General features: G+C 42.7%; 1 protein-coding gene across 2 annotated transcripts in view; it reads left to right on the top strand.

Moving 5' to 3' along the window:
• TJP2 (tight junction protein 2) overlaps positions 1–17,283 on the top strand; it is an 82,772-nt gene that overhangs the window by 20,791 nt on the left and 44,698 nt on the right. Inside the window, exons 2-3 of one of the 2 annotated variants that reach the window (XM_077344879.1) lie at positions 8,362–8,482; positions 16,257–16,317. In XM_077344879.1, the coding sequence (XP_077200994.1) occupies positions 16,294–16,317 (24 nt within the window). In that variant the 5' untranslated portion in view covers positions 8,362–8,482; positions 16,257–16,293. The remainder of the gene's footprint in view (positions 1–8,361; positions 8,483–16,256; positions 16,318–17,283) is intronic. The other variant, XM_077344880.1, reaches the window with a different exon arrangement.

Here is a 17,283-nt window from a genome sequence, read left to right as displayed (position 1 = left end):
CACAATGAGAGCAGCTTATTTTTCCTTTGAGAAGCAGCCTCTATTGCATCATGAGAAACGGCTTTGGATGAGCCCAGACCGGGGGGGGGGGGGCAGGGCGGGGTACAGTGTGTGGCCACCATGAAGGAAACCAAAATGACCTGGCTATGGTTGTTAATGTGCAATGCCATGCATGATTTTAAAAGTCCGTTTCAGTGCTCACACTTTACAAAAGTACAATATAGACCCTGTTCCCCCATAGCTGAGATGTAAGCTGCAGGTTTACAGTAAATGCTCTTACAATTGAAATACATGACTAGGAAATTTCATCTTGTTAAGTTGATTTTCTAAACCAATTGCAGAATAAGATTTGGTATAGCTGTGGCTAAGACAATAGCTGTGAAATACAAGTCTGTAACAAATCTGACTGAGTTCGTATGGCAAATCACACCCATCCTACTCTGAACATAGATAAAGAGATGTCCGACTTGCTTCTCAGTAAATGAGGTCACTTTTTACAGCTGGAAGTGCTAGAGATGAATCAGATGTACACAATGGAATCCATTGGCTATTCCTCACAAATGATGCCTATTCCCATTGTAGGTTTTTTGTTGTCGTTGTTTTCTATACACTTGTTGTGTTATGTCTTAATTTAGCTGCACACCCAGGATGTAAACATGCCTTATGAGAAACATTAACAGGAGTAACTGATGGCAACCGTCCCTCCAATTTCTGGTGTGTGTGTGGGGGGGGGGATGTGTGTGATGGCTGCTGCATTTCTGTGATGGTTGCTCTGGACTACACGTTTTTCTCTTTGCACTTCCTTTTGCTGTATAAAATACTTTGGAGATAGTCCTGTTTACCTCAAGCATCTGGGGCATGACTTGGGTTTATGAGCTTGTTTTCTTCACTGGAGATTTTTTAGCAGCCACTCTTGTGGAAGCAGCTTGCACAGACAGTGACTACAAACAGGGGCATAGAGTTCTGAATTTCATGGGCCAGGCACAGAGCTGAACTTGATCCAGACCCATCCTAAGTACTCTACATTAAATGATTTCAATATGAAATTATTTATATTTCCAAAAAGCATGCATCATTAACAATTAATCATATAGTTTTTAAAAAAATAATTCACTCATAATATTCAAATTCTCATTCAAAGAAAGAGGACGCTGTAAAATAAGAGGGAAAATGTCATGGACTCCCTCACAGAGACAATTTGAGTAAATATTTAATTGAAAGGAATGTAAGGTATGAAAGGAAATGCTTCTTCCCCTCCTCTCCTTTCCTCACAGGCTGATGGTTTGAGTATCCCAAGGCTGCATGGTGTGCTTCGTGGCTATGTGGCGATTTGAACTCTGGTCTCCCCAGTCTTAGACCAACACTGACAATTGCACTAATCCCATAATGGATACTCAGCACATTTCTCTAAGTGCATCTCAGAATCCACAGTAAATATTTGCTTCTCAGATACCTTGATCTCAAAATATGGGAGTATTTGGTGGAAGTGGGGTCCAGAGTAACAGAACTGCCTCACCTTCTCTGTTTGAGTGACTACCATTATCACACACAGAGAGAGTGAATGGATACACAGAGACAAAAAAGAGAAATATTTCTACCTCCTCCATTTCTTTTCCTTTCATTTCTTTTTCTGTAAAGAGGCAGGCCCCATAATACCGAAATCACCTTAACTTCCAGTACGTTGGTTTGATCATCCACGGATTGAGAGGGAAAATAATGTAAGGTAGTGGTGGAGGGGGTGCTCCCATGTGGCAAATAAATGTCCCAAGTTCACAGAGAAAGAACGGCAGAGCTGGCATCCTCTGTGCAAGTGAGGAGGATGAGACTGCAGAGCAGCAGTAGTTATAGGAGTTAACAAAAAGAATTGGAAATAAATAAGATTCAGGAATTCAGGGTGGGTCTAGGTTGAGAAGCCATGGATTTCCTGGCTCTGATTCAATCAGGTGACAAAAGCAGATTCTATCCAGGCAGGATAGATAAAAGGGCTGGCAGGATGAAGGATTTCCTAGCTTGGAAATCAGAGGGGGCATTGTGCCATCCTGAACAAATAGGGGCTAGAGCCCTGCTGGCCCCCTGTAGTTTACACCCCTGACTACAGAGGATTTGAGGATCACAGAATGGAGAACCTTCCAGGTTAGCCTCTTCCTGTAATGGCTTTTAGCTATGGGTGCATGCGGGCCACAGCCTCAACAGGCCTCAGGAACTTGATCAGGAATTTAATAGCTGTAGCTTTCCCACACACTATGGAGATGCACAGTTGAGAGAATTGGGTTGAATCTATATTATAGGCGCTGAGCTCCTACTGTTGGGGTGGGGCTGGATCAAGCCATTTGGCCACTTGTTATGCCATCCTGGTGAGGCGGGGGTGGAGCTTTCTCTAGCCTTTGCTTGGTCCAGTACCGGCTCCAGAGGCTGTTTAGGCCATTAGAGGGCCCACCGCTGGTATGAGGGGAGGGGTAATGGCAATCTCAACTTCTGTTCCATTATTGTCTCTTTCCCCAGACACCTCCTTTTCAAACAATTCTAAAACTCCAAATTTTGGATTTTGAATAGAATGTAAATACAGGAGGAAGATTCAGATTAAGCCTATTGATATAATGTTTATTGGTCTGCATGAGACACCACAAACCATTCCTTTGGTGCTGATAATTGGCATAGCGAATGAATGCAGTGTGGTGATAAAATGTAGCTCCCCAGGGCTAGTAGACAGAGGTATTAATTAGACAGAGCCAAGATGGATCAATAAGAACAGGGCTGTATTAATGAAGCTTACATACAAGAATGGCAGATGAAATCTCCATGGAAGTAAGGTATAGCCCAGGACTGTTTGGTTATAGCAGGGATGGATCAGAATAAGTTGGAGCCAGCCATCTCAGCATGCAGTGTTAGAAATGAGTGCATCAGGAAGAGAGTTAATCATCATTGCTGGGGTTGCCAACTCCAGGCTGGGAAATTCATGGCCATTTGAAGGAGCCTGGGGCAGGCAGCGCTTGGGGAAGAGAAGGACCTCAATGGGGGATAATGCATAAAGTCCACCCTCCAAAGCTGTTTGGAGATCAGTTGTAATTCCAGGTGCTCTCCAGACCCCACTGGGCTGGCATTCCTGCTTGTAGCAGTGTGTACGCTGAATGCACAGAGGAAAATACTGAAGCTCCAGAGATAGGGAGAAACTAGCTGGCAGTCTTGGCCTCAGTTAACTAAGGGATTGAATTAAATGGCATCTGTTTAGAGGAAGTCCCTACTAAGCTTGGGGACTGAACTAGATGTTTGAAACTGCCTGGGAGGTAGTTTAAATATCATTTGTTTAGCTTGAAAAACCCCACCTGAACACAATATGTATGGCCATTTTGCAGGGCTTTTGCAGGGATAGAGGCATATTTCCAGAATCTGATTTTATCCAGACTTTGGTGCCTGAACATTTGAAGTAGTAGTACTTTCTCTGCAAGTGTGTAAAATGACTTTCCTCCACCACTAACTACTGTTGGACAGTTCTTTGTCCTACCAAGGTAAATGTATACATTTGTTTCTTAATGAGACAGCCTGTTGATTCAGCCAATACAAGCACTCACTTGGCCCTTTGCCGTTCCCTATACTTAGGTCAGAAGAGATCCACCCCCAGCTTGGCACACAGATATCTTTGACGGCACCTAAGCTTCAGAATTCATGAGCTGCCTTCAGACTGAGCATTTATTTTTATAAAAAGAAATATGAATATAATGGTTTACAGGCATGTATTGCCATGACAACATTGTACCTGTAGCTCTAAAAATGTGAAGTGCTCTTCCTGGTTCATCTGGGTTGTATCACATGTTCTCCTTTTTCCAGTACTCCCTTTTGGCCCTTTAAAAAGATTATGCTTGCAGTCATATGACCTGTGTGGATAGATGTTGACAGGATCCTGGGATCTGTGAAAGCCATCATTTGTGCTCTGGATCTTTGTCCATCCTGGTTGCTGAAATCATGTACAGACCACATTAATGAGTCATTGATATCTGTCACTGACTCAGCCACTCAGAGGTAGTTATCCATTTACTACTTTAAAAAAATCTCTACAGAAGACTGATGGGGCCAGTTGTTACCCTGTGACTAATCTGTGGGCCGTTCCGCATTCGTCCAAAATAGCACAATGGTTACTAATTGAAATCGCTACAGTTTTGCCGTTATGCACAACGTCATTGACAATCTGCAACACTCCTGAAACCGATCCGCAAAAAGCGCTTCGTTGTAGCGCTTTCAGGGAAAACCCAAAAAGTGGATTCACCCTCCGGAAAGCGCTACACTCCTGCAACCAATCTGCAACACTAGCGGGAAAGTTCTGTGCGTTACCATTGTTGCAGTTTCTGCAAAGTCCCTCCCCCTGGCTCTCTCCTCTGATCTTCCAGCGAAGCGATCGCCATTTTTTTTTCTCTGAGCGAGCGGAGATCAACGCACCAGCAAGCCTTCGTTTACCCAGTGAGGCTTCCCCGGCTGCAGTCCCTCTATTTAAAGTCACCAAGCACAAGCATCGCAGAGGCCCGTTTGCTGGTTTATTTTCACTTTATTTTTCACACTGTTTTTGGCCGAAAATCGCGCCCGTGAGGGGGGGGGATTTTTTTTTTTCACTCGGGGGGGGGAGCGTGGCAACGATGAAACGGCAGCTCAGACATCACCTGCTAGCTGGATGGGTCTCTCTGTTGCAACGAATCAACGCCTATTCGTTGCAACAGGTGTTTTTTTTTTTAAAACCTTCCTTAAAGGGAAAGGGGCTGTTTGGGAGCATGATAACGGCTGCCCATTGGCTGGTTGATGACCAGGGGCGGGACACAGCTCAGCAATAGCACTTCCTTTCTAGCGATTTTTGCCAAGATAGGAACCCTGTGGGAAACGATAGAAACGCAACTGGATTCCACTACAAAGGCAGGTATGCATAACAACGAATTCCACTATTTAAAATGGCGATTTTTCGTTCAGCAAACAATTTGCTACATGGATCCCGGTGCGGAATGGCCCTGTCTTTTCTGGACAAAGTGATTGATAGAGCAATAGCAAACAATGCCAGGCCTTCTCAAATAACTCATCTGCTCTGGACCTTTTTCGTTTTTAGGCCAGACTATGGAATAGAGATGGCCTTGGAAGTTTGAATTAAATGTGGACAAAACCATGCCTCTTTGTTTCTCCTTGTACATTTATCCACATCCCTTGATACAGTGGATCATACAATCTTATTGAGATCTCTAGAGGCAGAAGAAAGTATCAAGGTTGTGTTCTGGATTTGTTTAGTTTCTTACAAACTAGACTCAAAGGATTGCCATTGAAGATTAAGTTAGGATTTTGCTATGGTTTCTGTGGTCTTATCCCCCATGTTATTCAGTCTCTGTATAAAGGGGAAATAATCAGTAGTTTTGAAACTGGTGCCATCAATTTGCTGATGACTCCCAGCTCTATGTCTCACTATCCATATCTCCTGGTGATGCAGTAGATGGAGACAGCCAGCTTGGTGTAGTGGTTAGGAGTGTGGACTTCTAATCTGGCAAGCTGGGTTTGATATTCTGCTCCCCCACATGCAGCCAGCTGGGTGACCTTGGGCTCGCCACAGCACTGATAAAGGTGTTCTGACCAAGCAGTAATATCAGGGCTCTCCCAGCCTCACCTACCTCACAGGGTGTGTGTTGTAGGGAGAGGAAAGGGAAGGCAACTATAAGCTGTTTTGAGACTCCTGCTGTTAGAAAAAAGTACCATGTAAAAACCAACTCTTCTTCTTCACTGCCTATTTGGAATGTTAAATAGCTAAAAGTGAACAATTCAAAATTGAATCCTGACATCATGCTGGTTTGGAAGACTGAAATCTTGAATTACATTTTGTTTGCCCACCTTTGCTAATTCAGTGAAGAGCCCACCTTTGCTAATTCAGTGAAGAGCCCATGAGTTATCCTGGAACCAGCGTTACCCCTGAAGAAGCAAGTTAATGAAGCGGTAAAAATACTTTCTTCTTTTCGCCTGGAAGATGGTTCCCTCCCTAGACTTGGCAGATCTGGCCGCCTGAATCCTTGTCACAGTAATATTGAGAGTAGAGCACTGTCTGCATACCTAGATCTGCCTTTGACGTCAACTCAGACTCCAGTTGATATTTAATGCTGCTGTTTGGTTACTGTTGTGAACTGGGTCAACATGTATATTACAGTCCCTCTGCAGTAACTCCATTGGCTGCACATCAGTTACTGGGCTCAGTTCAAGGTACTGACGGTCAGATATAAAGCTCTTCATAGCAAGGACTGCTTCTCTACCTATTCCCTACCCTGGCAGCTTCATTCATCTTAGCAGCATCTTCAGCAGGTATTGCCCTACGAATGGGTGAGATCAGCAACTGCCTGTCCAGGGGCATTCTCTGCTGTGTTCTCCACCTTGCGAAGTTACCTGCCTGAGATGGTTAGGAAGCCCCCCCCCCCATTTCTGGCATCCCACAAGGTGTTTAAAGCAGAATTGTTCAGAGAGGCATTTTTAAAAAGGTAAAAGGACTGCTGTGATGTAATGGTTCAAGAAGCTGATTTAATAAAGGGAGCAGGACAGTATACTATATACAGTATATATTATCTGTTTGATGCACGCATAATCTTGCTGTCACTACACTATTATGTAGCTGTGTAATCCCACTTTTTGGCATTGTTAGCATACCATGTCTAATATTTACGATTTGTTTTCAGATTTCCATAATCCTAATCCCAGTGTTTTGGTTTTTTTAAAATAAAAACGAACAAAAAAAACCCTCGGTATTCTTATATAAGGCTGCGCTGATTTCCGTATGAAGAAAGGTTCTGGTATACAGTACTAGGGAGTGCCATCCCAAAAAAAAGCCTGCCTATGCCTATTACCTCACTTATCAGAAAGTCTGTTGATTTTACTGATTTATTTGGTAGAGTCTGTATTGAGCCTTAATGAAAAAGGTGGACTATAAATAATTTTTAAAATCTTACATGGTAGTGGCATTCAGTTTCATAGTCCTAGTTCTACTGCACTGTTCATTTGCACCACTCTTAGAATCATAGAGTTAGAAGGGACCTCCTGGGTCAACTAGTCCAACCTCCTGCACTATGCAGGGCACTCACAACCCTATCGCTCATCCACTGTAACCTGCCACCCCCTTGAGCTTTCACAGAATCAGCCTCTCTGTCAGATGGCTATCTAGCCTCTGCTTAAAAATTTCCAAAGATGTGGAGAACCCACCACATTTTTCTATATGTTGCTCTCATTGTCATTCATCTTTGTATTCCTTGTTGTTGTTAGGTGCGAAGTCGGGTCCGACCCATTGCGACCCCATGGACAATGATCCTCCAGGCCTTCCTGTCCTCTACCATTCCCCAGAGTCCATTTAAGTTTGCATTGTATTCCTAGTCATATTGTATTGTTCCTTCAGTGTCCTGTATGATTACTTTGTTCTTCCTCTGTACTCTAATTTACCTAGAGTCTCAGTGAGAAAGGTGTGGGTTATATATAAGCTAAATAAATAAATTAAAAGCTATGCAGGTTGGAGGACTGCAATGAAGAGGGGAAAGGCATGAAATTGGTCCTCTTTCCTGTTCTGCCAGTGGACTTGTACAGGTAGAGGACAAATTGCTGTCTTTTCCCAGATTCCTCACTCTCTCTCTCTCTCTCTCTCTCTCTCCCCCTCCCTCTCCAGGTAAGTCCCACATCTTTCAGCAGATCAAAAGGAACTGCTAGGGTGAAGGAATACAAGGAAAATCTTTACATGTAACATAGGCAAATTAGTAAATATTTCACCTTAAGGCAGCTTCTACATCCATAAGCTTTTTATTTGCAAATCCTATGTATCTTAAAATGTTGTTATCCTTATTTCTCAGTAAATAAGCACAAGGAGCACAAGTTTTTTTTTTTTACAGGGGGATATTCTAGTGGTTTGGGTGCTACAGTGGTTTTTTAAAATCAAGTTCCTTCATGTCCTTTAAAAAAAAATGTGTAGTCTTTCTATGCTTTCTTGAATCACATTTGATCTGATTTAAGAAAAGCCACAGAAAGATGACAAATGGAAAATTAAAGAAGCTTGGAGAAAAATCATTCCAGGTCAGTGTCTAAACTGTGGGGAAAACTTGGTGTGAAAAGAGCATTGAGTATGTTGTAAATGCTTCAAAAGAGTAATTTACTAGCAGGAGAAGTGTTGGTTCTTATATGCCGCTTTTCTCTAACCGAAGGAGTTTCAAAGCGGCTTACAGTCACCTTCCCTTTCCTCTCCCCACAACAGACACCCTGTGAGGTAGGTAAGGCTGACAGAGCAGTTGAACCCTCTTTTAATTTCTATGTCCTGGATTAACTGGAAAATATTAGTAGCACTGGACATAAATTTCAATTTTTCTCTTGCTTATTATTTAGGGAACAGGCAACTATACCTCCATCTCCTTGTGAGTGGGACTGGGAAGGTGGCTGTTCTTCAAGCAGAAGACACGTCTCAGGAAACAGACTGAGAGTACTGAAACGACGCTTTCATCACCAGGTACTTAACAGATCCATAGAACTATGTTTGGTGACTGACTGCAACTCTTTAAATGTGTGATAAGCCTTCTGAAATTGTTAATTTTTATTTCCCTTTACAGAAAAAAATATACTTCAGGGAAGTTCACAATTATATAAATTTCACTCTTCAGAATCCAAAATGTTACATAATATCATAGCACACACAATCCCTGTGTTGGCATATAACAAAATAGGAGCAAGGGAAACAGAAATAGAATAGTCATAATACACCAGCCATTTTAGATTTAGAAACTGTAGATAAAAAATTAGCCATAATAAAAGTGACATTCGCATCCTTATCACTCAATGGAAATTGGCAGATCAGGTCTTTTTGATGAGTTTTCCATTTAGGTATAAGAGGTATGACATGCCTTCACTAGACCATGTACAAAGGGCAATCAAGTTAAATATGTCGGATAGTGTCAGGAACATTTAGTTCACAAGTACAGAATCTCCCTTGTAACACTTTGGATGGAAAAGCATTGAGATGTGTGAGCATAAATGCTCTGCAGTAAAGAACATAAAGGAGGCAGCAGGCCATACTATCACTTAACTGTTTTTAAAAATGCAATCTCAGGCAGGTTAACCTTTTTTAAAGACACAGCCCCAGTGCATTGTATCCTCTTGAAGACACATTAAAATATTAAGGCCATCAAGGGCTGCTGTGGACCAAATATCAGCATTCCTGGAGGAAACTTCAGCCCTTGACCCATTTCAGTCAGGCTTTCGGCCTGGACATGGGGTGGAGACAGCGCTAGTCGCCCTGATGGACGACCTCCGACGCCAGCTAGACCAGGGCGGATCAGCACTGCTCATACTATTAGACCTATCGGCAGTGTTTGACACAGTAGATCATGAGCTCCTAGCTGGCCGCCTCGCCAACACTGGAATAGGGGGAACAGCCCTCAAATGGCTGAATTCCTTCCTCCGGGGCCGTGGACAGAGGGTAGTGATCGGAGAGAGAATATCTAACCAACACCAGCTCACATGTCGAGTCCCACAAGGAGCAGTCCTCTCTCCTATCTTATTTAACATCTTTATGCGCCCTCTGGCTCAGCTGGTGCGGAGGTTTGGGCTGGGTTGCCACCAATATGCGGATGACACCCAGCTCTTCCTCCTGATGGATGACCGCCCTGACTCCCCCCCAGAATGTCTGAAGCAGTGACAAAATGGATCAAGCTGAGTCGCCTGAAACTCAACCCTACAAAGACGGATATGGTTGGGTAGGAAGGGACCATGGGAGGAAGAGCGTCTGCCCACCCTGGATGGTGTGCAGCTCTTACCAACGCACTCCGCCAGGAACCTGGGCGTGATCCTTGATGCTTCCCTTACAATGGAAGCCCAGGTCACAAAGGTAGCGCGGCTGGCCTTCTACCACCTCTGCCAAGCCAAGCTACTAGCACCCTACCTGGACCCAGAACACCTAGCCACAGTGATCCATGCGACGGTCACCTCTAGGCTGGACATCTGTAACTCGCTCTATGCAGGCCTACCCTCATCCTTGATCCGGAAACTACAACTGGTACAGAATGCTGCGGCCAGGATTCTCACTAAAACATCATGGAGATGCCACATCCGGCCGGCACTCCAACAACTTGGCTGGCTCCCAGTTGAATTCTGAATCAAGCTTAAGGTTCTGGTAATCACCTTTAAGGCCATACGCAGTTTGGGCCCAGTGTATCTGAGAGACTGCCTTCTTGCCTATACCCCCAAAAGAGTCTTACGCTCTGCCACCTCCAACTGGCTGCGGATCCCTGGCCCCAGAGAAGTGCTTCGGACCACAACAAGGGCCAGAGCCTTCTCGGTCCTGGCCCCCACCTGGTGGAATGAGCTCCCTGAGGAGATCAGAGCCCTGCCCGAACTTCCACAGTTCCGCAGGGCCTGCAAAAGGGAGCTCCTCCACCAGGCATTTGCTTGAGACCGACCGACTCCGAACACCTGCTGGTCCCCCAGAAGCCTGCCCATGACTCTCCCAAAGTTACTGTTAATTGTTATTATATTATAATTGTGGTTTTGTAATCTTTTGATGTTTTTAAAGTTGCTTTGATGTTATGTAATGTTCCATGTAAGTTATAATGTTCTGTGTAAACTGCCCAGAGCTGCAAAGAAATGGGCACTATAGAAATCTAAACAAACAAACAAACAAATAAATAAATCAGCAAAAAAAAAAGACTGTATGAAACAGAATCAGCTGTTCTGGTTGAATTCAAAGCATTAAGGAACTGGTGGCCTCTGGTAAAGGACAGTGCTCCTTGGCCCTTAGATGTGCAGTCATAGAAGCATATATGACTGCTAAGCAATCTTATTGCTCTGGAGCAGCTTTGCAAATTGGAAGTGTATGCCCTAGTTGCCTGCACTGTTGCTACTACCATGCTGATGTGTAATAGCTCTAATTCCTTCCTGTGGCAACCAAGGCTAAGAGAATCCAAATTGTAGTTCTGAAATAGTTCATCCTTCTTAAAATGCTTTATTTATTTATTTATTTATTTATTATATTTGTATGCCGCCCTCCCCGAAGGCTCAGGGCGGTTCACATGAAACAGTACAGATAACTTAGATTAACAATGATGAATGAAACCCTACTACTAGGGTTAGTAGCCCTAGGCTAGAAGAAAGAACCATATATGTAGCTGCATGACTTTATTTATCATTGGGCTGCTTGCCCAGCGGTACTGCTATATACCCAGAGGTCTACATACTTCAAGTGATGAGGGATAATGTTAGTTGTACATGTTAGTGGATTAATCCAGCTATATTCATGCTGAGAGATACAATGCCCCTGCCTGGACTCTTCTAGTAGACTTCCAGGGCTCTTTTCTGGAAAAAGTATAATGAGGTAAGAAATAGAGGCAAAGAATGGGAAATGGAAAGAAGGATACAGAAGTATTGAGGAAAGGAAAAGACTTCATTGTATGTATGCAATCTTAGGTATGGAAAGTGTGAGTCTTAAGCTGTTCTTAATTTGGAGTGCACATGATGGTTGCCAGGGAGATGTGCCAAAAGAAAATGCCTGAGTTAACTCATGCTTTCGCTTGCTATGTGGGCTAAGGCCACCATGTTTTAAATCTTCCTTCACCCCTTCACCCTGGTCGCTAAGAATGTGGATTTGATAGTACTAAGAGAATTGGTGTGATAGCCTTAATAATACACAAAGTGAATATTCCAGGGGAGAAAGGATCAATCAAGCATAGTCTAGTCATATGCTGAAGAACAGCTTAGATGAAATAATGTCACGCCCCTAATAAACTAAAATAAACTATTTTTCTTTATAAACAGCAGTTCCACTCATATAGAGACTTTCTTTTCTTTTCTTTTTTTAAGTTGCTTTGGCATTATCTGTGAGAACAGGACTTTGCTTTTCTAAAAAGTATCCATTTGTGACCTTAGAAAGCTGATAGCTGTAAAAGAAGCAGGGATGCCATGAGAGCTCAACTGCAAGTGACAGGGCAGTGAAAGCAGCTCATAAAACTCAAAGAACCTCATTTCACATATTCATCATTCAATGAAGAGCCATGACACGAGAATGCATGTAGGGAATTTCTATGCTCCTTTTCTCCCCAAAGGGACCCTAAGCAGCTCACAGAAATTTCCAAAATGCAAACAATATAATTTATGTAAATGAAACACACACACACACATCTTGAGCAGATCCTGATTCACTGGGTTGACTAATGCATATGCCAGGCCAGGAGCCATAGCCCAGGAGCCCTTGGGGTTCTGTGGTCTCTCACTGTGCCTGGCAGGAGAGTGGGGAAAACTACATGCAGCCCAGATGGTACTCAGGTACTCAAGTGCTGCTAGCAAGTGAGCTATACAGGAACAACCTTGCAGAAAATAGCTTTGAATTATGTTAACAGAATTATGTTAAACCAGGGTCTTTTTTAGATGCTGTACTGGTGGGGAGACACCTTCAGGTGCATATTTTTATCCCTCCAACTTTCATTCTCTGGTACAAATTTATTTATTATTTATTTATTTATTTAGATTTATATACCGCCCTCCCCGAAGGCTCGACTTATTGTCAACATTGTCAACTTATTCCTCTTCCTGGCCTTAACTAGAGCTTAGTGCTACATCTGCAGTGATACCAACTGGGTTTCATGAATGCTGGTTAATATAATATGGGAACCCTGAAATAAGTGCTTGAACAAAATTTGAATCCAGTTGCACCTTTAAGATCAGTGAAGTTTTAATTCAAGCTTTCTTGTGCATTCTTCAGATATAATGAAATGGAAGTTATCAGTCCATACATACAGGTGGAAGTAGAGTAGTCCTCTAAAATGTAGCTTTTCCTGCACCGATGGGGGAAAACGTCAAGTAAGATGAACCTGTTTAAAAGGGATGGAAGGATGTTCCTAGATAAAGAGAGAGATGGTTTCTGGTATGGTTATAATAGAATCTGGGGGAAATACTACCTCCCTTCCCCAACCAGACCACTTGACAAGATCATCCCTGTGCATGTTAAAAGCCGTGGTTGAAAACTGTATGGATCTGTGGTTATGACTGCTTTCTTTTTATTTTTCAAAATGATTTTGACTGTCATCTTAAACTGTCACATCCTTCTAAATTCATAACTTAAACTGTCATGACTCTGTTTAGGCTGGCAATGTATATCCTTCCTAAATGGATTTCGTACAAGATACAACACCCTTTTTGTTGAGTAACCTGAGCCGTCCTATACTTGTAATTCTTTGATTAAATTAAATATTTGGGCATGAATAATTAACCAGCAGCATGTATAACTTTTCCTTGAAAAAAAAAGTGCCACAGGATTATTATGCTGAAAAATGTGTACTGCTGCCTTCCAGGAAATGGATAAAACAGTTTGTTTTTGAAGCTGGAACTGCAAATTTTTATTAAAAACCTGTACTATAATGAAGAAGTTGCTGAGTTCTTGCTTTCAGTGCACACTTAAGAACAGGATCATAATGGATGAAAAAAATACGTATTGGTCTAAAAGGTGCTTTGAACACTGACCAAGTAGGCTTTGGAAGCACTCATGTGAAAGATTGTGCTCAACTTTCACTCTTGGAATCATCACATTCTAATTTTAAATCACTGCTACTCTATAGAACAGATGTATCTGGCTTGCAGCATGCTCTTTTACCTCACAGCCATGACGTGAGCTCAGCTTTGGGTCTTTCTTCTACTAACTTTCCATTCTAATGCACATAATTTGACTGAAATAGAGGTCAAGAAGCCCTCATGGGTCTCTCATGCAACGTGGGTCTCTCTGTATCCATCCTGTGTGGTGGGGTAGGGGAAATCTGGGCTATCTTTTCTCCAGTAGTCCAGTGGAACTACACAAGACAGTTGAAAGTGGCAGCACAGCAATTAGCCATAAGGGCTTGAGTGTTAGGGTGCATTGGCTAGCCTCCTGGCCCAAGTTTGGATCCAACCAGCATTCTGTTCCACCACCATTCCAGGTAAGCCTAGATTCTGCCAGTAATGGAGCTGGTTCCACATGAATAGGATACAGGAGTGACAATGGCTTCTGCTCCTTAGAGGCACCATACTTAAAGCTAGCAACCCACCTGCTCACAATAAGAGTGCTCTGAATAGCTACACTGTAATTATGTGCAACAAGCAGGACTGCTAGCACTGACTGGACCAGAGGGAGCTCTAGTTGAAGAGACGGCTATAGATCGAAAACAAGTTCTAGAGTGATACTGCTCATTCTTGTTCTACTATGCCCTTGGTTTTGGGGTGGGGCAAAGAAGAAGCAGAGACAAGCAAAATGGTCAGTAGTGTCTCTGTTTGTCATTCATGCCAGTTTGGTTTAGTGGTTAGCCAGGTTCGATTCTGCACTCCCCCACATGCAGCCAGCTGGGTGAACTTGGGCTTGCCACGGCGCTGATAAAACTTTTCTGACTGAGCAGTGATATCAGGGCTCTCTCAGCCTCACCTACCTCACAGGGTGTCTGTTGTGGGGAGAGGAAAGGGAAGGCGAGTGTAAGCCGTTTTGAGCCTCCCTCAGGTAGAGAAAAGTGGCATGTAAGAACCAACTCTTCTTCTTCCTCTTCTTCCTCTTCTTCCTTTTCTTCTTCCTCTTCTTCCCCCTTAAACTCTACATGTGTCCTGATTATTTCAAAGGAACCATCTTGGGGTGAGTAGGTGGAACCCATCTTAGCTGAATTGGGGGCAAAAGGAGCGTGTTCTGCAGTTCTGTACTTTTTTCATTGCCGTCATTTTTATTGCTTCATTTTGAATTTTTGAGCCAGACTTGGCTGATAGAAAATGCTATTTTTAAATTTTCTAAAAAAAAATTCTTTAAATTTTTTACTCTGTTCAATTTCTCTGTATCCTTATTAATCTGAGTGATCTATGCAAGGAATTATTCTTCTTAGCATGATATAACACTATACAGTTTTCAAAGGACTCCACATAAACCATGCACTTTGTTTATTTTTGTCTTGCTTTTGCTGATCCTCTCCTGGTCACTTTGCGTATTGGGGAGTGAAATAGCCCTGTTTCTATTGATAACTGCTGTTTGTCTTCAGCAGTGGGACAAGAGGTCATGTGTGGAAGAAGAGACATGGCAGCTGAGCTTGGTGCTGCCTGCATCTGGTGCTTAAAGCAAAATTAGTCTCTTTCTTTCCTCCTCCCATCCCCTTTAATAAGAACGCTGGCTCTGCCCAGTGTCAGATGATAGGTCACCTTATCACTTCAACAGCAGTCCCAGCAAACTCCAGTTTCCTGACCATGTTCCCAAGGTAAGAAGAAAGATGGTCTTTACTGGGCTATTTCTTGATCAGGGGGATTCTTATCCCCTGAAATGATAACTCACTGGCAAAAGTCTAAACCAGCCTGAGATAGTGCTTCAGCACAAAGAGATACCACCCCTACACTAATGCTGTACCAGTGCCTAAGCTGGTAGACCTGAAATTTGACTTCCATGTTCTTCCCAATTCAGACATGTCAGGTAATTGAAATAATGGCCAAGTAGGCTTTTGAAACTTGGCTTCTCCATTCTTGATCCTTATAACCCTACAGATTCACCATAATAATTGCCAGTTGTATTAAGTTTTCTACATTTATATGGAACCCATAGACTTGTTCTGAGCCCATTACATTGGTATTTGTATATTATTTGACATGTGTATGAAAAGTCAAAAAGCAAAATTTGGATGTGGAGAATGCAGTAATATGGAGGGTGGAAGCTTTAACTCTTTTCTGGATGTTAAAGAAGTATTAAGCTTTGGCTCATCTGAGCCAACTGGAAGTACAGGAAGAGGCTGCTTCCCTGTTTGGATATCATGAAGCCAGTCAGGCAGAATGTGTACTGGTGTTGCCATCTGGTCTCTCTCCTCCTGTGCAGAAACCTGCCAGGTACAGACAGGGAGCCAGCAAAAGTGTAAGTTCCTGGTGTGTTCTCACTTGGGCTAGGAAGGCATTTAAAAAAGTGCAGTCTTTCTCTTTTAAAATGTTGTGTGTGCATTCCATTACGTAGAAAACCAGATTTCTTATGTAGCATAAGATTAGAACATTCATGCATGGAAGAAAGCTGGTATTATTCCATAATCCTGTGACCAAGCCCCACCCTATATGTAGTATTAGTGCATATGCTCACAATTGACCCTCAATAATGATTTGCTTTTCTAGAAAAAAATCCACATTGTTTAGGAGGAAAAAAGATTGGGTAGTTACTGAAAATGTTACTGTAATATTTTCTTGGGCTGCATGCCCTTGGGGTGTTCTGGAATGGTAGGAATAAAGATCTGTCTAGTACATCTTGTCTCTCCTCTTCCTCCCAGGGATTCAGTGTGAAATACATAGTTCTCTCTTCCCATTATGTCCTCACAACAACTCTCTGAGGTAAGTCAGGCTATAGAAGGCCAATTTGCATTATGAAGTATACAGGTTGGCTCCAGGTCCTATGTCCTTGAAAATCATGAATTCTTAATTCCTGTAAGCAGGTCCCAACCTCTCCACCCGCACCATTTTTCTGATCTGTTATGTAAAACAATACAGATTTTATTAGATGATGAGAACTGCCAAACCAACCTATGTACTGCCAAATTCTGTGCTGCCACCATTAAGATGTGCAAAAATTTAATAGGAAAATAAACCTTTGTGCATTTTAATAATAGCCATATGTTTACAAATTTTATATAGATCACTATTTAAATTGTAATTCTATGGTTCTTAATTTTAAATGCATTCAACACTTTACCTTGTTTTCTGGTATCCCAGCATTTATTGTACTGGTTAAAATGACTGTAAATAAAGTGTTGTTGATCTGCTAGGGTCCTGAGGTTGCACTATTTGGCCTGTTGGGCAAACCCATGTCCACTTTTGGGTCAAGCAGAGAACAACTTCAGATCAAAAAAATGCCACAGGGAAAGGAGATACCCCTTCTTCACATATACCGGGATCCTAATCCAAATGAGCACGGAGTACATGGGAACTGCATGGAATTCTCATCCCTCGTCTAACACAACATAGCAACCACAGACCCAACTTCATTCATTTATAACGTGTAAAGTTTGCTCCAGGTGTGGTTTTATCACATTGTCATAAGTTGGTTGAAGCAGCAGCTTACGCCTCTGCAACCCTGGGAAACAGGGGCAGTTGTCTGTACCCTACTTGCCAGGCTACCCAGGACTGTGTGCTCCTGCTTGGTTTAATGATAGGTCCATAACTGACATACTTGAATGTACTCTTTTTAAAAAAAAAAGATATGGGGGGACCAGATACAGGTGCACTAGAACAGGGGTAGTCAACCTGTGGTCCTCCAGATGTTCATGGACTACAATTCCCATGAGCCCCTGCCAGCAAACG

Source organism: Paroedura picta, chromosome 7 (genome assembly GCF_049243985.1).
Source record: "Paroedura picta isolate Pp20150507F chromosome 7, Ppicta_v3.0, whole genome shotgun sequence".
NCBI classification, from domain to species: domain Eukaryota; kingdom Metazoa; phylum Chordata; class Lepidosauria; order Squamata; family Gekkonidae; genus Paroedura; species Paroedura picta.
The sequence above is the reverse complement of the archived record's forward strand: the minus strand, read 5'-3'. Positions and strand labels throughout refer to the sequence as shown.